Source organism: Polyodon spathula, chromosome 31 (assembly GCF_017654505.1).
Source record: "Polyodon spathula isolate WHYD16114869_AA chromosome 31, ASM1765450v1, whole genome shotgun sequence".
NCBI lineage: Eukaryota > Metazoa > Chordata > Actinopteri > Acipenseriformes > Polyodontidae > Polyodon > Polyodon spathula.
Genome location: NC_054564.1, coordinates 2,656,044 through 2,681,885, shown reverse-complemented (window position 1 = coordinate 2,681,885; position 25,842 = coordinate 2,656,044). Strand labels below are relative to the sequence as shown.

Sequence of the window (25,842 nt, the reverse complement as noted above, 5' to 3'; positions counted from 1 at the left end):
AGCATGGCAACCAAGAGATTTCTTTAACCAGGTGTAGTATCAGACACCCCTAAGACTACATGATGAATAGAAATACATTCACCACAAGTGCTTATTTAAAAACTGCCGAAATAACAAATGGAAGTGCACAACAAGTAATCACTTTAAAGACTTGTTATAAAGCAACAACGTAGGGAAATCCTCTGCAAAGTCAAGGGAACACACCCACACTCGCACGCACGCATGCACGGACCTTGTTCTGGAGTTAATGATTTGGCATCTCCAATTCAAGAAGCTGGTATTTCCAAAAGAATCCTCAATACTGAGCTTATGTGGTAAGAAGACACTATTTGTCTCTCAATATTAAAACTCAGCTCTGTCCTAAAGTGGAGGGAATGGCTCTTTTGCATCATCGACTGGTCAGCAGAAAGGGCTCATTTATACTCTTTCAGTTAAAAAACCTGACGATTAGTAACTGCATTGACATGCACATGAGCTATTGCAACAAACCCACATGAGCTATTGCAACACACCCAGAAATGCCAGGCAGAGTAACGGTTATTGATTTCAGACCTCAATTTGGATTCAGAGAAGACAAAGGTAAGTGTTATTGTTTTATTTTGAAGTGCTAAAGTGGTGGTCTGTTTCTTTTCAGGATGACAATGAAATGCATTATTTGTGTACACTAAGCAACTTCAGATAATAATAGGGGTACCATCACCAAGTGGACTATTCGAAAAGAAAAGTGACTGTTGACCTTAGGGTTAGGGTTAGGGCGAATCGCTCATTACAGTAACAGTGTAGCGTGCAGGTTAGGGTTAGGGCGAATCGCTCATTACAGTAACAGTGTAGCGTACAGGTTAGGGTGAGGGCAAATCGCTCATTACAGTAACAGTGTAGCATGCAGGTTAGGGTGAGGGCAAATCGCTCATTACAGTAACAGTGTAGCGTGCAGGTTTCCAAAGGATGAAAGTATAGCGGTTGCCACCCATAAATCACATTTTAGAACATTAATAAATAGTTTCAGGCAGTCTTTATAATATAGTGCACAAACAGCAACAGTATGTTCTGAATCTGACAGTAGCTGCACACATTAACAAAACGAAACTGTGCTAATGATTCAAAATCAGACTAAACAAGTCACTGAATGCAAGGCTCCGACACGCCTGCGTTGCTATTTTCTAATTCAGAATCATACGCTTTCATTTTTTTTTGTATTACTTCACTACAGCAAAAGCTTGGTAAATCTGGTTCAAGGTTGGAGGAAGCCCAGTGAATGGTTCAGAGATACGCACCACATTCTTGCGGTCCAGCACCTCCAGGATGTTGCTGAGAAGCTGGCTGCACGCCTCGTAGTCCGGTTTCTGGGAGCGGTCGTCCAGCTGACCGCTTAACTGGTCAGTCATCAGCGGGAGCAGCACGTCACGGCACTCTGCAAGAAAATCAACTGTATGGCTTTAGCTTCATTAGTGGCTTGTTTCACAGTCCTCAGTTAGCACTGATCTTGGACTGTTCACAAAGAGAATGCTTTATTAGTGACAGAACAAGCCATAGGAAACACAACTTTGCGATAAAATAAATGTAATATAGTCAATGACAAACTGACTTTTCCATGTTTAATTGTGTTTTTACAGTTGTTCATGCCAATATCAGCATTCAGAATTCTATGCATGCTACATAAACCACAGTATGTGTGAATATACTCCTAGCCATCGGCTTCGTGCCAGCACATTATATTAAAGTTTACCACTACGTGCGCTTGATAATTTTAATATCACAACTGTAATATGCAACTTTACTGATCTGTTATAAAGTATTACTGTAAATATAGCACTGGCTTGTTTATTGAGTATTCTTATAAAGTTTTCCTGGTTGAGTCACGCAGTGTTACGGTGCTGATGGTGTTCCTCACTTGATCTGCAGGGATTTTATTTCCCGCACTGGGGACTGCACTCTATCTGCAGAGAAGAAGTAACACAAGCAGGGCAGTTCCTTGTGAGGGAGCAGTTGTGTGTTGGGGGTCTGTCCTTGCAAGGCAGCAGCTGTATGTCAGGGGTCTGTCCTTGCAAGGGAGCAGTTGTGTGTCGGGGGAGCACTTGTGTATCGGGGGTCTCTCCTTGCAAGGGAGCAGTTGTGTGTCAGGGTCTGTCCTTGCAAGGGAGTAGTTGTGTGTCGGGGGTCTCTCCTGGCGAGGGAGCAGTTGTGTGTCGGGGGAGTAGTTGTGTGTCGGGGGTCTGTCCTTGCAAGGGAGCACTTCTGTGTCGGGGCTCTCTCCTTGTGAGGGAGCACTTGTGTGTCGGGGGTCTCTTCTTGCGAGGGAGCAGTTGTGCATCGGGTCTCTCCTGGCGATGGAGGAGTTGTGTGTCGGGGGTCTCTCCTTGTGAGGGAGCAGTTGTGTGTCGGTGGTCTCTCCTTGCGAGTGAGCAGTTGCGTGCCGGGGGTCTCTCCTTGCGAGGGAGCAGTTGCGTGTTGGGGGTCTCTTCTTGCGAGGGAGCAGTTGTGCGTCGGGTCTCTCCTGGCGATGGAGCAGTTGTGTGTCAGGGGTCTCTCCTGGAGATGTAGCAGTTGTGTGTCGGGGGTCTCTTCTTGTGAGGGAGCAGTTGTGTGTCGGGGGTCTCTCCTTGTGAGGGAGCAGTTGTGTGTCGGGGTCTCTCCTGGCGAGGGAGCAGTTGTGTGTCGGGGGTCTCTCCTTGTGAGGGAGCAGTTGTGTGTCGGGGGTCTCTCCTTGTGAGGGAGCAGTTGTGTGTCGGTGGTCTTTCCTTGCAAGGGAGCAGTTGCGTGCCGGGGGTCTCTCCTGGAGATGCAGCAGTTGTGTGACAGGGGTTTCCTTGCAAGGGAATGTTGCGTATCAGGGATATCCTTGCGAGGGAGCAGTTGTGTGAAGGGTCTCGTTATTTTAAGGGAAGCCAAGTGTTTCTGGCTGCTAAAATGACTTTTGTTATAATAAGAGACATCATAAATGTGACTATAAATTTATGATTTATGATTACTATAAATCATAAAAACAAAAGATTGTACTCAGGAACTACTATTAAACAGATAACTGTTGTTTTTTTTCTTTACTTTTGAACTATGCTGTGTGCTCTATCCATGGATGACATCTAAATGCAAGATACGACGTACTGGAATGTTGAACACTCCAAAAATAAAATAAAGTTCTTAATGTGATTGGTTCTCAAGAGGGATTTATAAGAGTTTGAAATATATAGCCTTTTTCACATAGCTTTAACCCATGAAATAATGTCTGCTTTTAAAGTTTGTTTAGTGGATTAAATACGGTTTTGTATGAGAACTCAGCAACAACTCTGGTTTATGAATAACAAATGAATGCTCAAAATGCACTATAGTTGTAGTTTCAGGCTCCAAGCTCACTTAGTCCGCCTATTTGTGCCAGAGCATATTTGTAATTATACAGTGCTTTTAATATGGGACTAGCCCTTGAACCCACCTGGCTGTTTGAAGAGGTCGCTCTCCACAATTTTGCACATACAGCCCAGTTTCTGACGGACGAGCTGGAAATCCGGGATGCTCTCGATAAACTTGGTTAACAGAACACTTGAGTGAAGGAAAAGAAAGAGACCTGGTATTAACGGAATGGTACATTTAGCACAGCCCTGAAGTTGAAGCCCTGAAGTTGCTGCTTTTAAAGTAAGATTAAAAACACATTTTTATAAACTGAGCATACTGTATGTATTTTAAATGGAAAATGTATCATCCTATTTTATACTAAGATTTGTTATACTACTTATTTTTATCACTGCTTTTTAAAGTAAGAATTAAAATGACTTTTAATTTCAATGTATGTAATTTACCATATTTTACTATTTTTCTTAATTCTTTCGTATGTTATACATGTTTGCTATCTTTATCTGTAAAGCACTTTGAGGAGATTTATCACGAAAAGGCGCTATATAGGAAAAAAGATTGATTGATTCATTGATTACTGAATTCATATCTCAAAGGGAGATAGTGACAGGCTTTCCTGCTTTCTTTTGAAGGTGCAGTTCAATACTTCCCTGTGGTTTGCAGTGTTATAAAGCAGTGATCTTGTTCTTTTTAAGAAGACAACAAAAAGCATTTTTACTGCAGCTTCAGTTTCTTTTTCTTTGTGCTTCCAACTTGTTAATTAAAAACGCCGGCATAACCTGCTGCTGAGGCAGGCTGCTTCAGCACTGGATACAGACGGCATTCTGCAGGAGAGTCTAATGGGAAACAGACTCTGCATGTCCTTTCGGAGAAAATCATTTTTAGCAATTGCTTTTGTGAGACAGGGTGTTAGTACCCACTTACAGTGAATTCTACTGTGGCTAAAACAGCCAACCGATGATCAGAAACCATGAAAACAATATGAAACTCAATGGTTGAGCCAGACTGCTCAACACTTCAGCAATGTGCTCATTAAAAAAAATTTATTGTTTATTGTTTGGTGTTTATAGCTGATGGGAAAATGTATATGTTTATTTTGAAACGGGTGTTTGTATTTTGTGTTAGTAAAATGAGTGACACTTTGTTATTGTTTGATTTGAATGTATTTTGAATTTATTTACTGTTTCTCTCTCTTTCATTTATTTCAAAGACAACACTATAGCAGTAAATGTTGCTGCTGCTTCCTAGTACAAGACCACTTCTGTATTTCTGTTACCTGAGTTCACAGGGATCGAAAACAAGCTGGAGATCATTCACAATGGCAGGAAGATACTTCAGTGTAGCGCCCTGCAAAGGAAAAAGATTGAAAGAATAGATCCGGCATCTACTGAACACAACTGAACTACAGGACTGCTGCTGTAACATGCAACACGAAACAACTTAAGACATGTGTTTTAATAAATCCAGAAGGAAAACACCTGCTCAAATGTTATACTCATTCTTTAACCACTTGACTGGTATTTAATGTGCCTCCTCAAATAATGCAGAAAGACTGGATTCTACTATCTACAACCGTTTATTTTGTGAGAAAGTGAATTCCTGTTCAGTCATTGGTTTTGCAGTTATTTCCCGTTTTCATTGGCTGAACTAGCTGTTGGTTTGGTGCAGGATCTCTTGACTTTACCAATCAAATTCATAAACAATAAAAGTACGAATAATCAGGAATTTAGCAACTATCTTGAAAAGTAAAAACAGTTTAGGGAAAATCCACACACTTGAAATGACTGTTCCAGGATCTTGCTTTGTTTACATTGGAAATCCCTGCCCCATACAGAAGCAAGTGACCTGAAAATAAATACTAGTGTAAAATAAATCAGGTAACTAATGGTCAATAAATACCCTGGTTAGGAACGCCCCAGCTGGTTATTACAGTGAAAGGGTAGCAGCATTCAGATCTGTTTAAAGCAATCAGACTGACCCCATGAAGACTAGCTATATTAATTAAAGGAGATCTAACCATAGTTTTAAAATATATATTCCTCATCTTTTATTAGAGCTATCGATATTATCACGGGTCCCCTATTTCTTGTGTTAAAGATCATTGCTTGTTTTATCAATGTGGAATATTCATTTATTTCAAAGATAACACTATAGACGTAAACGTTGCTGCTGCTTCCTAGTACAAGACCACTTCCTGTGCTGTGAAAACGTTTCAATAGTCCCATTGGATCTACTGCAAAGAAATGATTAAACACCAGGAAGACATTTGTTTTTTTCTCTGCAGTGTTGTATTTGAAAATCTGTATATCCTAAATGAAATGAAACGCATGTAAAGAGGGTTGTTATAATCGCATAATAATTGCACATTACCTGAAAGTAATAATATAAACAGTTAATTGCACCATAGCCAAATGCAATCTGAAATGTCTATTAGTCCCCTGTGAAAAGCACGGCAAATTATTACAAATTGTGCCAAGAAATTCTTGAATTCTTTAATTACCCTTTAAATGGTAAATACAGTTTTTTGTACAATTGTAACTTTTATACAGCTGTTTCCAAATATTACACTGTGTAACCTTTTTTTTTTTTTTTTTTTTTTTTTTTTTTTGTTCCTGGGTAGTAAGTGTTATTTCCTAATTGCTTATGCCTCAAAAGTATAGAAAATGGCTATTATTCCCCACAAACTTTGCTTTTGTGACCAGGACAGTGATATTTTGAAATTTACCTATTTTCCTGAACATTCCAGATAGATTCAGTGCTGAGTAAACTTGGAGTAACTTCTAGAACTTTCTAGAACTTTCCAGTAATATAAATAGTAGTATAAATACAGGGGCCTTAAGCCCAGCAGTTCAGTTTAGTTCCAGCTGCCTAAGTGGATACATGTCTGCATTTTTCTGAGATGGCATCAAAAGGCTGCAATGGTGGCACTCCTGATGGGTCTCCAAGGCGCTTTTACCAAGTTTCCCTGCTATCTTTGCCTTTGGGACAGCAGGGACACCAAGGCGCACTACCACAGGCGGGACTGGCCACAGCGGACAGAGTTCTCTGTGGGGAGGAACAATGTCAAGTGGGAGCCACTGGTGGACCCCCGGAAGGTGCCGATGCCACCACTGCACATCAAATTGGGCCTTATGAAACAATTTGTCAGAGCTCTAGATAAGGAGTCGTCAGCCTTCAAGTACCTTCAAGACTTCTTTCCTAAGCTGTCTGAGGCAAAGGTCAAAGCCGGTGTCTTCGTCGAACCACAGATAATGAAGATCGTGGAGTGCAATGAATTCCCCAAGAAGCTCACTAGTAAGGAGAAAGCGGCTTGGAACAGGTTTGTCGCAGTGGTTCGGGGCTTCCTGGGCAATCACAAGGCCGAAAACTATGTGGTGCTGGTTGAGACTCTGGTGAAGAACTACGGCACAATGGGCTGTAGGATGCCCCTCAGAGTCTATATCCTTGAAGCTCATCTTGATAAATTCAAGGAGAACATGGGAGCATACTCAGAGAAGCAAAGCGAGCGCTTCCACCAGGATATACCGGACTTTGAACGCCGCTACCAAGGACAGTATAACGAGAACATGATGGGAGATTACATTTGGGGGCTGACTCGTGAAAGTGATTTACAGTATAATCGTAAATCCCGAAAAACTATTCACTTCTAAATCTTTTGTAGTCATTTTTGTATAACTTTAGTATAAATACATGTTAATTTGGATTGATATGTTGTTTTTTTCTGACTTTATGTGAACGAAAAGACAGTTTTCTCATTGGAAATAAAGTAAATTTCAAAATATCACTGTCCTGGTCACAAAAGCAAAGTTTGTGGGGAATAATAGACATTTTCTATACTTTTGAGGCATAAGCAATTAGGAAATAACACACTACCCAGGAACAAAAATTGTGTTACAGTGTTATCACAGTACTTGCAATACCCTATTAAGCTTGAAACACAACATTGAAGAATACAGCAGATTAAATACACCAAACTTATTAAAACTTCACTAACTTGTATCTTTTATGGGGTGACGATAGTTGGAAAACAGGAATGTCAATCAATTTATCAGAAAGCATTCAAATAAAGAACGAGGACGCATACTAACAGGGAATTAGGAGCATTGTGTGGTTAAGAAGCAACATGGGGCGTTCTGGTTGTCAACGCAATTTCAGTTTGGCACTCCGGGTTATTGGTAATGAATATTGCTGTCCAGTTCAGCACTGCTTACAGAAATGCCATAAAGAAGCACAATGAAGAAGGGTCCGAAAACTGACACTTACATGCATCACTGAATGCATAAAGTTTTTGAATCGGCCTGACGAGGTCCTGATGAATCAACAACATCTTCCAATCCTGGTGTGTTTCTTGGGCTGGTAGATGTTGTTTCAAAGCTTGATCAGGCAATGGAAACACACTTGAGGAAGTAAACTGTCTTTAAAGGCGCCTCTAAGACAGTTCAAAATTAACTTTAGGCTGCATGTTAGAAGTTTGCAGGGAAAATATTGTGAAAGAACTGAAACAGACTGATTACGTTGCTATTCAAGTTGATAAAACCAGTGACATTACAAATATTTCCACTGCCATTATGCAACAGCTAGATGCCATATTCACAGAAGAAAGTGAAAAGGCTAAAATAATTGCACAGAGAAGTTTGTAAGGGAAAAAGATTCAAATGCACATTATGTCCATTGCTATGTCCATCAACTAAGTATCTTCTCTGGTTTTTCAACTTTTTTCTCTCGCTTTCCAAAGAAAACTGCTGTTTTGGATGAATTTGTAAAGAAAAGACAAACAACTGCTCCTCAAACAAGGTGGAAATGTCATAGTCAAGCCATGAGGACAGTGTCTGAACAGTGCAATCACCTGTTTGAGTGTTTTCAAACAATTAGTGATTCAGGAGACTTTGACAGTGTCACAGTTAGAGAAGCTAATGGTTTTTACCAGAGCCTCATGGACAGAGAGTTTCTGTGCTTCCTGTACTTGTTCCAAAAGATAATGATGAAGGTGTATATTTTGTAAGGGAAACTCCAGGCAAGGAATATTATACCTGTTGATGCAAATGAAGCGGTAACTTAATTTGTTCAAAGCATTCAGGACAGCTGAGCATCTGTTAGAACACTGGAATCCAGCCTCCCTGTGAACCTGCCACCAATGGCAAAAAGGCAAAGGGGCCCAAATACCACAGAAGATTATGACGCAGTTGTTTTGCAAATTTGTGACATCATCATCCCTCACACAATTCAAGCATTCAAAAATCTAAAAGAAATTGACAATGTTGACCCAAGGGACTTTTTTTAACTGAAAAAAGAAACAAGGACAAGGGGTCACAAATGGAGATTAGATAAAGGAGCATTCAGAACAGAAAATAAAAGGCAGAAAAGAAAATAAAAGGCATTTTTTTACACAGAGAGTTGTGGGAGTCTGGAACCAACTCCCCAGTAATGTTGTTGAAGCCGACACCCTGGGATCCTTCAAGAAACTGCTTGATGAGATTCTGGGAACAATGAGCTACTAACGACCAAATGAGCAAGATGGGCCGAATGGCCAACTCTCGTTTGTAAACTTTCTTATGTTCTTAAAGGAACTGTTTGTCTTCAGAAAGCACCTTGTCTTTGCAGAGTTGCTGCAGTGACCGTTTTGATGAGTATCAGGTAGCTTTCCCGGATGGTGTATTATATATCCAATGCTTAGTAAGACTTCCTTATGCACTGATTTTACACACAGAGTATGAAACAGATTTTAAAAATGCTGAAAATGCATTAAGTACGTTTCAACTGATGATATATAACAACTTGGACAGAACATTTCCAGAGATTACAAAAAAATTATGCCACAACAAGACATCGCAGAGCAAATATTTTGTATCGCTTCCAACAAGAAACAGATCCACTGGACAGTACTTCTACCAATGAGGTTGGCCTCCCCCTCACCTACATCTGAGGTGTGAATACCCAAACATTTTGGCCATCAGCCGCCACTGACAAATATAAATGATAAAAACACCAACTGAAAGCATGTTCTTAATGTATGCAAATGAGGCTTTAATATAAACTTCAGTGCACATTTTAGTTCATAGATAGTAAGAGATTGAGCTGTTGCTTGTGTGTTAATAAAATGTTTTTAAAACATAACCTACTTTTTATGTATTTTTCTTGAGAACTATATAAAATAGGCAGTAAAGAAAAAATGATTTAAAATCGACAATTTAAATCAGCCAACCTTGTTTAAGATCACATTTTTTCCGCTATGTGAATCGAACATGGGGTACGTTTTAAATTGAGATTTACACTACGGCTGAGAGAGATGACTGGTCTTGTGGGAAAAACTGGGGGGGCGGTTTACAGACAAGACTTCTGCCGAGCACTGAGTTTGACTTTTTACCTTAAAGTAAAAATAATACCGTTAATGCTACAAATCATGCAAAAGAATTTAATATAACTGCACTTTTTGAATTATTTTATCATTCATGTTTCTAGGAAAAAAAATAAACATATATAAATGAAAACAGTGCAAAACGTTGGATAAAAAGAAAAGCACCTTTTTCTTCTGCTGCATGCAAAAACTTCACGTCAGGCAATGGCAAAAGCAATGGAGAGTGCTCTGTCCCTCAGGGATGAACAGCTGTTGGCTCTCCTGACAGCATCTTATTATAAAGCAACACCAGTCTGAATGATGATGCAGTTAATTTTAATATATATGTATATATAATTATATATATATATATATATATATAATATATATATATATATATATATATATATATATATATATATATATATATATATATATATAACTATATATTATAAACACACACACACACACACACATATATATATATATATATATATATAGTTTTTTTATATGCAAAAGTGCCTTTTTTTCCATTTCCCTCAAAATTACACCCCCCCCCCCCCCCCCCTGCAGCTCTCGGCACTCAGGGTGGGTGTGAGAGAGGAGAGAAAGGGAGTGAGAGAGGAGAAAGAGAAACAAAACTAAAAAACAAAACACTAGGGTCAGGGAAGACGACTGCCCAGCCTGACCACGGTTTTGTAGTGTTTTTATGTTTGAGAATTGTTTTATTTAAAACCGTTTTTTTTTTTTTTTTTTGTTAACCTTTTATTTTATTTTTGTATTATTTAAATAAACAGCACGCAGTGCGTTTTGAACTGCAGTACTGGCTCCGTCTCTTCCTGCATCTGGCCTGACGTCACCACATGCCAGCCTGTCGCAGTAGCGTATATCTGTATTTAAAAATTATTATATTCAACTAGTTACATATGACACATCTGAATTCAATTAAGACTTGAAATGTAGGTACAGTGGGTCTACAGTTCTCAATTAAAACTAAACACCTTTTTCCCCATTTGAATAATTTATTTTGCTGGAGGTCAAGAGTTTCCTGGTAAAATATTGCATGCTGAGGCTGTCTCCTTTACAGTGATATACAATGTTGGGATTATTTTGGGTCTACAGCTAAAGAAACTATTTTTAAACAAAATGCTTGCTATTGTAAGTTTTGGTTAGGGGGCTGGTGCAGAGTGTTTTGTTTGTATAGGACTGCAGCGTTGTAATTCCAGATGCTGAATGTCTATAGAGTTAAATAAATAAATAAATAAATAAATAACAATCCTGGCCTGAATGCAGTTTCAATTCCAGTAGTTTAAACCCTTGCAGCTGGGGAAAAGAAAGTAGATCAAGTGTGCCAGACCCCCTGCAGTGCTTACAAGAAACTCATTACTTTGCTGTATCTGGTGTTTTTAAAATATTTAAAACATTTCTGTGACAACACCCTTTGATCGATTCATTCTACGAGTCTTCTAACTAAAAATGGCTGGGTGGCTTCGAAGAGAAAGGCAGATATATTGCTGATTAACAAATCCACAGCTTGTGCAACGCATCCACAGAAAACTGTTCAACAAAAGCACATTCAGAACAATTCAACAGAAAAGCAAATACCATTTTGTTACGCAACAATGAGTTAATTATATACTGAGCGTCAAGAGAACCATCACTATTGTGACACATTTATTTTTGGACAAAAAATAAGGTATAAAATGATGGACATTGACGAAATGTTTTTGGTTTGTTTTTAATTACTCGATCATTCATCCTTGACCGTGACACGCTGGAGAGACTGTGACTGAAGCACATGCACTTAATCACCTAATTAGTGAGACAGTTGATTGGATGTTGATCGAAGTGATTTCAGCTTATTAATTGCAACATCAATTCCTTCAAAATCAAATGCCTTAGTACTGACTACATAAAATAAACAGGTTCTCACTTTTCTCAGTACTGTGTTTAACCATTGATTAGGACACCTTCAAAACTACAGAGAGAATGTGCAAGAACCCAAGAGGTAATGCTCTGTGCCTTCCTTGCTATTCCCTATGGTATTATATGACTTCCTCGCATTGCTCTACGAGACCCACCTTGATTTTGACTGCCTCCTCCAGAGGCTGGTCCATCAGGATGTTGAAAGAGAAGAAGAGCTTTCTGATGGAGTTGTTGAAGTCGTCTCCATCCTCACTGTTTCCATAGAACCTGAAACAAAAAAAAAAAAGAAACTGACAATGCAGTGAAGCTTCCATTTTCGAAGTAAAACTGTAACCTCTCCACTACAGCCTTGAATATGAACAAGAATCCTCACCGCAGGTAGAGAATGCGGGACTGCACAATGAACCTGGACAGGTATTTGAGGGCCTTGAGTGCAGAGAACAGCAGATCTGTCTTATTGGGATCCTCTGCGTTCCCCACATAGTCATTTAACACCTTAGTCAGCTTCCTGCAGGAAATCAAAAGTGTGAAGGTGAGAAAAGGCAGGAGGGAGGCTGCAGCACTGAGTCTTGAAGTGACTGCAGCTAAAATAATTCCATAATTTGGTAACATTTAATATGGCTAATAATGATGGCAATAAAGAGCAACATGACTAATCCCAGAATGAGCTACGCAAACATGATGAAATAACTGAATCTATTCAGCCTGGAACAAAGAAGAATTAGGGGAGACATGACTAAGTCTTAAAAATCTTAAAAGGAGTTGACACAGTTAACCCTAACTAATACACAGTACAGAAACCAGGAAACACTGATGGAAATTAAGTGGAGACAGTGCTTCTCTAAATAAAATGAAACAAGTTTGGCATTATAGTTTTCATAGAAGATGTTATTTTAAGGAAGTCATTTTTATTTTGATAGAGATACAAACACACAGATACTCACACATATGCTAGTGTGGCACTAAAGTGCTTGGTAATGTAGGTTTCCAGTACAGGATTAAAGTGCTGAAACTTAATGTCCCCGATCAACATGATGATGAACACCTGCAGAAGAGATTTCACTTTTTATAAGTGGAGTTAAATTAATTATTACAAAGATACGCTATAAGAGGGGCCCCGTCTCAATGCACAGAGGCTCCTCACCCCGTCTCAATGCACAGGGGCTGCTCACCCCGTCTCAATGCACAGGGGCTGCTCACCCCGTCTCAATGCACAGGGGCTGTCTCACCCCGTCTCAATGCACAGGGGCTCCTCACCCCGTCTCAATGCACAGGGGCTCCTCACCCCGTCTCAATGCACAGGGGCTGCTCACCCCGTCTCAATGCACAGGGGCTGCTCACCCCGTCTCAATGCACAGGGGCTGCTCACCCCGTCTCAATGCACAGGGGCTGCTCACCCCGTCTCAATGCACAGGGGCTGCTCACCCCGTCTCAATGCACAGGGGCTGCTCACCCCGTCTCAATGCACAGGGGCTGCTCACCCCGTCTCAATGCACAGGGGCTGCTCACCCCGTCTCAATGCACAGGGGCTCCTCACCCCGTCTCAATGCACAGGGGCTGCTCACCCCGTCTCAATGCACAGGGGCTGCTCACCCCGTCTCAATGCACAGGGGCTGCTCACCCCGTCTCAATGCACAGGGGCTGCTCACCCCGTCTCAATGCACAGGGGCTGCTCACCCCGTCTCAATGCACAGGGGCTGCTCACCCCGTCTCAATGCACAGGGGCTGCTCACCCCGCCTCAATGCACAGGGGCTGCTCACCCCGCCTGCACAGGGGCTGCTCACCCCGTCTCAATGCACAGGGGCTGCTCACCCCGTCTCAATGCACAGGGGCTGCTCACCCCGTCTCAATGCACAGGGGCTGCTCACCCGTCCCAACAGTTTAGAGTAAAAAAACAAACAAATCCAAAACCTGCTACGGACGAAAGGCAGAAATCCTTGCTGATTATGAGTCAACGACTGTAGACTGAAACCAGACACATTTTTTCAAGAACATTTTGGTATTTTTGATATTGATTGTATAATTTCAGAGTCTAGAAAATAAGCCGTTGTATCAGAACTCAATTTCCTCTTCTTTTGGTGTAACAAATTTAATAAACCCACCAAGAGTGTTTAAATACAGTACTCTACTGTATGTAAAGTTCATTTAAAAAAAAAATAAAAAAAGGAAATGGTAGTGAGATATCTTTTGAAGCATGCAATTAAAATTGTACATGAAACATCAGTAACAACAGTAGCCTTTCTCTACATCTTCCTTTGAAGAGAGACTCTTACAAGCGACCACTTTTGCTTACTCCCGTAAGTGGTCACTTTTGGCAGGTTTTACTGTACTTCACATAAAAGCCATATCCATGGGTACCCAGCTAGCTTCAGCAATTCAGGTTGGACTCAATGTTTTCAGGAACATTAGGACATTTGGTTTGCTTTATTAAAGACTGCTGTATCTTAAGATGACAAAACAGGAATCTGACTCACCAAGGCATCAAACACCAAAGTGTCGTAGGTGTCCTTCTCTGAGGTGACCATCATGATGTTAAACAGTGCATCCAGAGTGTCATGCAAGAACTGCAGAGGAGAGAGAGCGAGAGAGACAGACAGAGTGAGAGAGAGATGACTGCTTATTGTTAAATAGAAATATTACAAACTTTATTTCCATAAGAAGTCTTCATCACCAATCTCGGACTACGACACAGTGCTCCCTCTAAGACCCTTCACGGCTCCCATTAGCACTATACCGCCTTCACTCCGACCATGAAGCAAATGTTGAAATTATTCATTAATCATTATCCAACTGTACGCGATTTCACGGATGTATGAGAAAAGGACTACGACTTTCCAAAAAAGACACTCAGAAATGATGTCGGAGTCTGAAGTATGAACCAACCTTAATAGTCCAACATATCACCCCTTTGGGCTTATTTTTAACTTCATTTTCAGAATGATAAAACTGATTATGTGGACTTTGGGGGAATATATTCACCAGCTTCACAGAAATTGTGAAATTAGCCCAATATAGTGATTTTTACAATATTCTTAAGAAATAAAAATACATTTCATAATTATTTGTATTTAATACAAAACAATAATCACATTAACAAAACTGTACGGCTCTGCTGTGTGCCTGCGTGTGCTATTCTCTAGGCACACAGTGCAGTGATTATGCCATGTCACTATATGCAGTCTAGGCGAGAAATTAAAATACTACACACTGTAAACAAGGAAATGGATTGCTCTAAAAATATCATGTAAAGCAGTATCCAGCAGGATTTTTACACAGCGATGGAGGTAAGCTCTTCTGTACGTCCTGCAACGTTACTGTAGATCACTACAGAGAATCGGCTGTTGACAGGCATTTAGATTCAAGTATTCATCGAAAGAGAAGGGCAGAAATCCAGAGTAGCACTACGACTGCTTTACTGCAAAGAAACAAAAAACAGTGAATTCCATGTTCCAAAAGTGCACTGAAACCGTGAAGCACGAAACACATTACAGACCTGACAGAGGCGTTTGTTTGTGCAAATATCCCTTTTGAAAATGCGGACAACCAAAAGTTACGCAAATTCTTCAGACCTAAAGCTGACGAGTATCACAAGCAGGAGATTATGGGATTGGTAAAACAGTCTGGTTGCTTGTCAGTTGTCACCAACGAGTTGACTGATCCAAGAACAGAATGGGTTACACACTGTATTTGTTTTGCAAAACCTAAATGGTGAACATGCATCTGATGTACTAGAACTGAAAGCTGTCCCAGCAGATACTCTTGAAAAGAATTTAAAAAAAAAATCAGAGATTTGCACAGGGCCTTACTTATGCCCCATGCAAGTTTCATAAGTGCTTCTCTAAATACATTTAAAAATAGAAGTTTGGCATTATAGTTTTCATAGAAGAGAAGAACACTTATGGAGACAGGCCATTCAGACTTTCTAAGCATGCTCCATTCCTAGTAGTAGTTCTGCCTCAACAACATGACTGAGTTGACATTGTGAGTGTGAGAGAACACTAGCCATCCCTCACAAGTTCCATGGTGGACACAACTTCTAATGTTGTGAGACAGAAGAGTAAGGAGAGTAAGCAGCCTCTCAGTTACCTTGACGATCTCGCTGCCCTGCACCTGCATCAGCCTCTGCAAGGTCTGCTCCAGGTTCTCTGGGTTCGACCTCCAGTTCAGCAGTGCCAGCAGGTCCACTGAAACACCAACAAGTGACAAGTCAGTGACAAGTTCCCATAGCTGACATTTAAGCAATGTGAAGAGGATTAAACCCAATCCTGGTTATTGGAAGCAGCTAATGTGTTACCATAAGCCTATTCACACAACCTAAATAATGTCTGAGCATCTTGATTTTAATGTCAATTACCTTCAATGCATGTTGATCTCGCATTGTTTGGATGGTGTGAAGTATGCTCTGAACTGAGTTACTAAAGGAATGCTCCAACCTATAATAGTCCAGGACCCAATGGCATGAGCTATAAAGCCAGGTTAAAATAATTAAATCTCTACAAAAAAAGGGAAAGACAGCACTTCATTTAAGTTTATAAAATCCTAAATTGCATAGAAGGTCACCACTTTAAATTCTGTACAGAGGGTAGAACGAGAGAGCATACAACGAGTAAAAGTAAGTTTAGAGCAGAAGGTAGGATGCACTTTTTTGAGCTGAAAATGCATTGAATAGCCTACCAGGTGAAGTAGTAACCTCAAAGACTCGAGGAACACTTCAAAAAAACATTCAATTCTGTCCCATGGATCCTAGCAGCACAGTATCTCCTGAATGAAAGCTAGGCTCACCGTTCTGGGTGAGTTTGGTGGAGCAGGTGAGTGTGCTGATCTGGAAGATGTCTTTGATGATGGGAAGGTTGCTGGAATGATGGAATGGTTTCCCAGACTGCCTCTCTCTGTCCTCCTGCTCCTCCCTTGTCCCTGGAGCACTCAGATACGACTTGGTGTCTTCTGCTTTCTTCACGTCTCCCTGTGCGGGGCAAACAGCAGTCAACATACTGGAGGTTTTTATTCACATGCCACTTGAGCTCACTTTGCATTGCCCTTTAATTCGCTAACTTGCTAATAACCAATACACTACCTACTGTGCTGTTTGTCCTTCATCACTAAAATGCATCCTGCAAGTGCAAATACAAATTTTTTGTGGTTTTATAGCATTATAACTGTTTTATTCTTCTTAGAAAACACCCCTTTGCTAAATAAAAAAAAAAACAACATTAAAAACAGGAGTGCACAATTATTTTACCCGTGTTTGTTCTCCCCAATTCAGAATGTTCAATTACGTCCCACCACTGCAGCAAATCCCCACAACAGCTCAGGAGAACAGTAGGTAAGTGAGCGTCCTCCGATCTCACAGCCAAGCCAATCGCCTCTTTACAACCAGGAGCCTGAACAGGTAACCCAGCAGATGTCAGAAATGTACTGGCCCCTGGATGATAATGGCCAACCCTAAGGTGTACACATGAGCTCCTTGGTCGCTTGGCCACTAGGGGCCGCTATTGCATGGTGAGGTAATCAGAACCCAAAGCTACCCTGACTGACTGTAATTGAACAGGTAAGGCTACCTGACTGTGTGTCCAGTCCGTCCACATCCGGGCACCTACCTTATACAAGATGAGGTCGTGCCTCCCGTCTCGCAGGGTGGTACCGTCGACCTTCATCAGCCTCACAAACGCCACGCCGAAGGGCTTCTCCGACCGGTCCCTAGCTAGAGACACAACACCATCAACTTGCTTTCCTTCTGTGTTTGAATTCCTGATCGGTTTTAAAATCGGATAAAAAATACCCTGTGTCTACCTCAGATCCCCTTTATCATCTTTTTAGGGCGATGGCAGGAGTAGCTTCAGGAGTCAGACAAAAAATTTGAATCACCTGCCATAACACGGTCAATAACGAACTGTTTCTGCATGTAAAACTAGCTAAATTAATTTATTATTATTATTATTATTATTATTATTATTATTATTATTATTATTATTATTATCATCATCTTTTTAAAAGTAGCAACAAAGACCACAACCAGAGGACAGCAAGAGTGTGTATGGTCTGGGTTAAGAGCGTGTACGGACGGGGTTAAGAGCGTGTACGGTCTGGGTTAAGAGCGAGTATGGACTGGGTTAAGAGCGTGTACGGACGGGGTTAAGAGCGTGTACGGACGGGGTTAAGAGCGTGTACGGACTGTGTTAAGAGCGTGTACAGTCTGGGTTAAGAGCGAGTATGGACTGGGTTAAGAGCGTGTATGGACTGGGTTAAGAGTGCGTATGGACTGGGTTAAGAGCGTGTATGGACGAGGTCACCAACCACGTATTTGCTACTTAGTCATTGGGATCTTTTAAGAACAAGCTAGACTGGCTTCTTCTCATTCTTCACTTGTATTACTTTCCCCTCATCTATGATGGAGAGGATGGTGTGTGCATGAACTGTCCACTAGGTGGTGATCCTCAGCCACCACTTACCATTGTTAACTATGACATATTGAGCTTTGAACATTCACATTCTCAATTCACAACAGTGTACTGTCTAAAATGGCAAAACCCAGTCTTATAAATAAAAATAAATAAATAAATACAATTTAAAAACCATGGTTAATTGTGACCGGGGCAGGGCTCGAGGCAGCAACACAGAGAGCAGCTCTTTCCGACACTTTGCAGGGGCTATAAGGGCGGACAGACGGGGGATGGAGGGCTCTCGCAGACCTCGTGCAGACACACAGCAGTGAACTCACATTCCTGGGAGGAGCGGTGCCGGAAGCTGAATCTCAGATGGCAGCGGCACACGTCTTCAATGGGAATCGCCACCTTCAACACAAGGCACAGGGAAAAGGGAAGTCCGTCAGGAAGACTAGCTCGGGTATTTGTATAATGTCACACTATGCCAGTCTGGGGTATTTTAACCCTGACCTTGGCTCCACCTGTTCAGTGGTATGGTGCTAATGCTGAAAACGGTACACATGTTTAAAGGATAAATGAAAATAAACACAATAATATTTTATGAATTTATCAGGCTATTGTACAGGATAAAAAAAGTAATAATTAAGATATTTCATCATTTACATTAAATCAAAACATTGTAAAGCATTTTAATTTAACTGAATGTTACATTTTTCATAAATCCGAAAATAAAATGCAATTAAATCTAAGAATACTAAACCAAGTGTCCTTATACATCAGAACTGAATGATAATTTAAAGGGTAAATAACTGTTTATATAAAAGGTTTAGATGTTTAATATATTAAGCCTAGATTTACAAAATGTAATGGCACAAAAAAATTAAAGAGATAAAAGGTAAGAAATGTAATTGGATTAAAACAGCACAATAACCAACTAGAAGCCTTTTTCATACCAGCTAGTTTACTGGATTATGAGTCAGCACTGCCCTGCAAATTCCCTATGCTGTGTTTGTCAACCTATAAAATTCAAAGGGATTTTTTTAGTAGCTTCAAACAGCCTGCCTATTGCCTGGGCCCCCTGTTAACTAGTCTCATGTCGAGGCACCCCGCCCCGCACGCACCACCCTGCCTCCGCATCTGGCCCCGCCCCGCCACGCACGCACCGCCCTGCCTCGGCATCTGGCCCCACCCCGCCGTGCTGCGTTTGGCCCCGCCTACCTTGACAGTCTCGTTCCAGCAGGGCTGTTTCACCTGGTAGTAAATCACAGACTTGTACTCCGTGATGCCCTCGCACCCGGCTCCAGGGAAAATCGCTTTCTGAAGGAGAGAAGCACAGCATCAGATCATTAGAAATCTGCATACATTTGCATTTAGGCTCATTTTAATACAAGTTTCATGACAATTTGGATAAGCGTTTATACAGATGTATGCAAAAATGTAACTTACAGATGGATGGGTGGATGGATGTACAGACAGACAGACACACCCCTATATTCCCAATAACTTATATTAAATAAAGTTAACACCAAGTTTCATGACAATTAGATAAGCTGTTTTACACACAAACACACACACACACACACACACACACGTATAGATATATCTATGGCTGCCTCCACTATACCCCTTTGCAGGGGATTTCTCCCTAGCGGGAATAATAAATTATTCCCTTTTCTAGTATTTGAGAAGTCCTACTTTTTTAAAACCGTAAAATCTTGTTTGCTGATCTGTGATAGGTAAAGGAATCAAACCTTTACTACCACAAACACTGCTGAACAGAAGGGATTCATGAATGAAACTTGAAACTTGTCTTACCAGTTCTGGACATTCGTTACATGTCACAAATGTACAGTTTTGAGAGAAACTAGGCACGAGAAGCTGTAGGTTCTTTTCTTACCGATTCAACACTTTGAGTTGTTTATGCCACTGAAAACATTTCTTCCTAATTGATACTTGTTCAATAATGAGATTCAATTGATTGCTAATTTGGTAACTGGATTTGGTTCTTGCTCTTTTGTTACACTTAGTTCAAACAGTTAAAGTTTGTCTCTCATATTGTGGGAATGGTGTCAGGAGTTTGAGTTTGAAATCCCACATACAAAGACAAAAGTGTCTGTTGTAAGTGAAGACAGTACCCAGGACTGTGTTTTAATGTAGAGCATGAACGTGACATAGAAAAAGAAAAAAAGTGAACCGGGAACAGAGAGTAAAGTTATTGATCATTTTGTCAAACCTAAAACTGATGAAGACCTAAACATCACTGCCAGCGAGCGGTTTGAGACGCAAGTGGGCTGGAAGCTTGTTTGAATTTATTTATTTTTTGACATCATGTTAATGAAATGCTACACTTAATTTGCAAGCCCTTTTCGAAGTGTTAGGTTTGAAATGTGTAATACTATAATTAACTAATTGTTGAAATGATTGTTGGGTAATGAAACGATATCCGCTTTTCTGTTGAATTGTTCTGACTGTGGTTTGGTTGATGAATCAACAGTTTTCTGTGGATTCGAAGCACAAACTGTGGATTTGTAAATCAATACATCTGCCCTGCACTCCCCTTCTCTTCAGCCACACAGACACTTTTAGGTTGAAGTGTCACACTGGTCGACGTAATGCTCGAACTCTGCACCAGTAAGCACATTTGGATGTATTAAGAAACACCATAATGACTAATAGTGTTTCAGTGGTTACCTTTTCAGCGTTTCGCAGAATTGTTTCTGCTTATCAGAAAGCAATCTTATTGCTTCCGCATCACCCAGCATTGCGTGACTTAGTTCACGATTGGGGGGGGTGTCTGCAGGTTTTTCAATAAAGCACACCCTTTATCTACGCTACGGGCTACTCAGTGCTGCTTGTAATGAGTTGTGGAGTAGTGTGGTGTACAAACCAAGATTTCTTAAGTACGTTAACAGATGGCTTAAAGGTCCTGTGTGCTGCATGTACGCCGAAACCAGGAGCAATACTTAAAAATAAACCTAAAATCTAAAACCTAAAAGTAAACATTAACACTGTTGCAAGTTTTTTAAAAACCGTCTACATTATATTCTTATTATAATGGATGGTAACAATTAAGGTAGACATAATTATTACTTTTACATATCATTAAACATAATAATTTTTTAAAAAATGTTTTATCATACACATTAATTACAATATGTGTCAACTACATTAATACTGCTGAAACCCAATTGAAAAAAAAAATTCATTTACATCACAGAAATTGTTAGACAAGTGAGCAAGTAATGGCACTTCAGAGCCTTTGGACATGCGCATTGTTACTTCGAACCCATAATGCCAGTAGTGTGATGTCATATGTCTAGGACACAATGGGATGATACCAGTAAAAACTAGAGGGTGTGGGACAACCGCAGAGGCGTGATTACAGGCGGCACATCGGATACATGCAATCTGTATTGTAACAAACTTTCCCCAACCATGTAGCATTGAAACTCTTTGTGAACTCCCACGGAAAGTGGAATAAGCGCTGTGTATTTAAATGCTTATACTAAGCGCAAAATGAAAGGACCATTGAACTGACCGGACAGAGTTAATCAATCAAAAAATGAAAGGGTGAAGTGACAGAAATGTTTTAACTGAAAGACTGGGATCTGAGAGGAGGGGGAGAGGCACTCTGCTCAGCTGTGACCCTGGCCGAGACGCTCACCTGAACAGGTGTCCCCTCCTCATCCAGCACACACATCATGACCTCCACGTTTTTGGGGGTCTTCTTTTTGCCCTTGTCGAACTCGCCCTGGATCAGAGTCACGTAGATGTCATTGCGCACGTTACCTGAAACAGCAGAGAGAACATTCAAAACAAATTTCAGATTTTACTGTTTTTTTTTTGTTTTTTTTTTTTAAACGGTTTTCAGGTTTAAAAAAATATGAATGAAAAAACAAACAAACAGAGCAAGCCCATACAGAGGGTCCTCGTAATCGTGTAATAATCTACCTGTAAGAGCAAGCCCATACAGAGTATTCAATCAATAGGAGGCTGTCTGTCAAGTTTAGTGAAGGCCTTCATAATTGTAATTATACCATATAATTGATCGATTACAATTCAATTACTAATGTATTTGTCATTCGATAAATATTCTTGTATTTGCAACCACTTTGATGACCCATTTATGTGTTAATAAAATAGTTATATTAAGTTACTGTATCTGTACCTGTGAGAATCACTTGGTTACTTAGAATAGAGTGAACATGTTAATGCGTGGAGTTATTTAGTGTAACTGTAATTGCCCCCAGGTCTGCTCTCCAGCTCCCTTGTCTTCTGTTAAGGGTTCTGTTCAGTTACCTCAGTTTGAATAGTAAAGCTCACACTCCAGGTGGAGAGTTGAAGCTCTTCCAGCCGTGCACAAGGCAGCAGGTCAGCTCTTACCTGGGAGGATGATTTCTGGGAAGCCCATCTTCCGCACAACGGCAGTACCTCGATCCACCAGGTGAGGGAAGTCCTTCTGCACCTGAGCCAGGTCTCCAGGGAGCAGCTTCAGAGAGACCCAGAGTCCTGACACAGGGGAGGGACAGTGAAGCCAACACTGCTGATACCTACTGCTATAGAGCCTCTGCATATAAATATAATTTCGTAACTTTAAACACCCCGACATAAAAGACATATGGTAGAAGCATACTGTGTAATAACATTTGACGAATGTTATGACAAGAAGTCGTGATCAAGAATGTGTTATTCTTCTTATTTCTTGGATTCCCTTTTTGTTTTCCAGTCATCACATCAAGGTGACTTTCAATACAGCTCTGAGAATCACCTCTACTCCCCAAGTACACTGGAACACAAAGTGTCAGCATTGCCCTGCCCCAAGGCACTGTCCCAAGTGGATGTAGTGTTTGTTTCCGATGCATTTCTTATGTCCACGGAAGCAGTGTTGAGGGAGACAGGGTAATGGTTACGCTCTCATCTACCAGATGTACAAGAGTCAGAAAAATAAAATGTCAAGCTAAACAAGAACACACTAAGATAGCTCTCAGTTATGCTAGCTTTGCAGGAGCAGAGATTTCACAGACAGGAGCAAGTTGAGAAGCAGATACTGGGGTGAGGGAGCCGTTCTGTCCCCATGCAGAATTGCATCGTGGTTTTGTGATATGGAACACCACTGAGGACTGCTCAGTAACCAAATTCATTTCAGTTGTGAGCAAAGCCAAATTCGAACCCTGTCCAGCTGGTGGAGGTGATGACATTCGAGTGGTTCTTGCAGTGCTTGGCTCCAAGACCACGCTCGTGGGTGCAGCGACAAGCGCCACCCATCCAGCTAGCAGAACAGTATCAGGCAGCAGAACCAGCGCCTGCTATGCTGCCTCTACTGGCCCCAAGGAGGGCGAAGGAACTGGGAGGAAGGGGCAGCCAAGTCTTTGAACGGAGTGTGGCGGCAGGAGTTCCTGCCCCGAGAACTGGGTCACCCACGGGCTGCTGCGGTGTTGGACCGGGGTTCAGGGAGAGCAACCAGTTCACCCACGTGTGGAACAAGTTGAGAGGTAAGCCACACTGATCGGGAGTGTCCCGTTACGGGATGTGACATCAGCCAACCAGGTAAGACTGTTCCATTACATCAGTCACTCCAGCAGACGGGTTTCGTTATTCCTGTGTCAGTGGATGGTACAAAAAAACCAGACTCTCTTGGATTCCGGGTGTGGTCAGTCCCTAATACATGAGAGCCTAATCTCACCGGGGCATAAACAAATATTGGGATGGGTGCATATAAAGTGTATTCACGGGTGGTCGAGCCCAGACCTGCAGCCGTGTCCCCTCACTTTGAAATTAATCGAGATCTCTTGTACCGTGTTGATAAATTACCACAGAACGGGCAAGTGCATCATAAGAAAGTTTACAAACGAGAGGAGGCCATTCGGCCCATCTTGCTCGTTTGGTTGTTAGTAGCTTATTGATCCCAGAATCTCATCAAGCAGCTTCTTGAAGGATCCCAGGGTGTCACCTTCAACAACATTACTGGGGGGTTGATTCCAGACCCTCATGATTCTCCGTGTAAAAAAAAGTGCCTCCTATTTTCTGTTCTGAATGCCCCTTTGTCTAATCTCCATTTGTGACCCCTGGTCCTTGTTTCTTTTTTCAAGTCGAAAAAGTCCCTTGGGTCGACATTGTCAATACCTTTTAGAATTTTGAATGCTTGAACTACGTCGCTGCGTAGTCTTCTATGTTCAAGACTGAATAGATTCAATTGTTTTAGCCTGTCTGCATATGACATGCCTTTTAAACCAGGAATAATTCTGGTCACTCTTCTTTGCACTCTTTCTAGAGCAGCAATATCCTTTTTGTAGAGAGGTGACCAGAACTGAACACAATATTAGCCACCAATTGCTCATCCCTCAGCCATTTTAAGAGGATTTGCTGCAACAGGCTCACACTATTCCCGTCTGGACATTTGGGGAGGGACAAGACCAAAGCTAGGCTTGTGTTCTATTGGCTGGGGCTGGATGGTGACGTCAGACGTTTTTGTGAACGTTGTAGGGAGTGTCAGAAGGCCAGCCCTACAGCCATCCCACAAGCCTCATTGGTGCCCTTGCCACTCGTGGAAGCTCCCGTTTGAGCATATTGGAATGGACATAGTTAGACTGCTAGAGCACAGTGCTGCAGGATACAATCCCCAAGGAAATACTGACCGACCAAAGCACCAACTTTATGTCCCGGCTAGTCTGTGGAACATGGAAACTTTTGGGGATTAAGACCATTAGGACCTCGGTTTTTCACCCCCAGACTGATGGTTTTGTGGAGCATTTTAATAAGACCCTCAAAAACATGTTGCGCAGATTCACTGACAATGACGTGCGTTACTGTGACCAGCTGTTTCCTCCCCTTCTCTTTGCTATCAGAGAGGTACCCCAGGCTTCTATGGGGTTTTCACCATTCAAGCTGCTGTATGAGCGGAGACCCCGGGGAGTGCTCGATCTGGTCAGAGAGATGTGGGAGGAACAACAGGATAATTCAACCAATACTGTCCGGTATGTGTTGGACCTGAGCAAACATCCTGAGTCTGTGGGAAAATGGGCACATGATAATTTGCAGCAGGCTCAATGCAGACAGGAGACCCAGTATAACAAGGGTGCCTGGTTACGCACGTTTCTGCCGGGGGATAAAGTCCTTCTACTGTTACCCAGCTCTGAGTCTAAATTTTTGTCAATGTGGACTATGAGATATGCCAGCCGGAGCGACGGAGAGAAAAGCACATTTATCATGTAAACCTCTTGAAGCTCTGGTTGCAACAGGAGCCGTTGTTAGTGGCGCAAGCAGACAACGTCACAGACCTGGGATCTGATCTTTCTGTGTTAGTGAAAAAGGGGTCGGTTCAGATTGCAGATAATCTGACACCAACACAGAAATGTCAGGCTCAGGGCGCTAGTGCCGGAGTTTCCTGATGTGTTGGGCAGACTCGAGTAGCCCACCATCACATTGAAGTTGAGCCAGTAACACCAGTTCACCAGAGGCCGGACCGTATACCTGAGTGCAGAAGGAAAGCAATAAAGACAGAGATTGATGAGATGATCAGACTGGGTGTGATGGAGGAGTCCCAAAGTGACTGGAACAGTCTGATTGTTTTAGTGGATAAGCCAGACGGGTCAACTCGATTTTGCATTGACTTCAGGCAAGTTAATGAAAAAATCAAAGTTTGACGCTTATCCTATGACCTGGGTAGATGAGTTGCTGGAGCGTTTTATGATGACACTGGATTTAACAAAGGGGTACTGACAGATACCCCTGACCCCGGAATCCAGAGAGGGGACAATGTTTTCACCTCCCTTCGGGTTGTACTAATTTAGGACCATGCCTTTTGGGTTGTATGGAGCGCCAGCAACTTTCCAGCTGTTGATGGATTGTGCTTT

The 25,842-nt window shown here is 41.5% G+C and overlaps 1 protein-coding gene across 3 annotated transcripts in view; it reads right to left on the bottom strand.

Moving 5' to 3' along the window:
* The window catches only part of dock5 (dedicator of cytokinesis 5), a 144,510-nt gene that overhangs the window by 53,754 nt on the left and 64,914 nt on the right, over positions 1 to 25,842 (bottom strand). For all 3 annotated transcript variants that reach the window (XM_041233352.1, XM_041233350.1, XM_041233351.1), the window contains 14 exons: positions 22,373 to 22,498; positions 21,654 to 21,778; positions 19,208 to 19,306; positions 18,325 to 18,397; positions 17,204 to 17,307; positions 16,389 to 16,569; positions 15,693 to 15,790; positions 14,081 to 14,170; positions 12,550 to 12,650; positions 11,979 to 12,113; positions 11,761 to 11,872; positions 4,622 to 4,692; positions 3,428 to 3,534; positions 1,275 to 1,411 (listed from right to left, as the gene is read on the bottom strand). In XM_041233352.1, the coding sequence (XP_041089286.1) occupies positions 1,275 to 1,411; positions 3,428 to 3,534; positions 4,622 to 4,692; positions 11,761 to 11,872; positions 11,979 to 12,113; positions 12,550 to 12,650; positions 14,081 to 14,170; positions 15,693 to 15,790; positions 16,389 to 16,569; positions 17,204 to 17,307; positions 18,325 to 18,397; positions 19,208 to 19,306; positions 21,654 to 21,778; positions 22,373 to 22,498 (1,559 nt within the window). The remainder of the gene's footprint in view (positions 1 to 1,274; positions 1,412 to 3,427; positions 3,535 to 4,621; positions 4,693 to 11,760; positions 11,873 to 11,978; positions 12,114 to 12,549; positions 12,651 to 14,080; positions 14,171 to 15,692; positions 15,791 to 16,388; positions 16,570 to 17,203; positions 17,308 to 18,324; positions 18,398 to 19,207; positions 19,307 to 21,653; positions 21,779 to 22,372; positions 22,499 to 25,842) is intronic.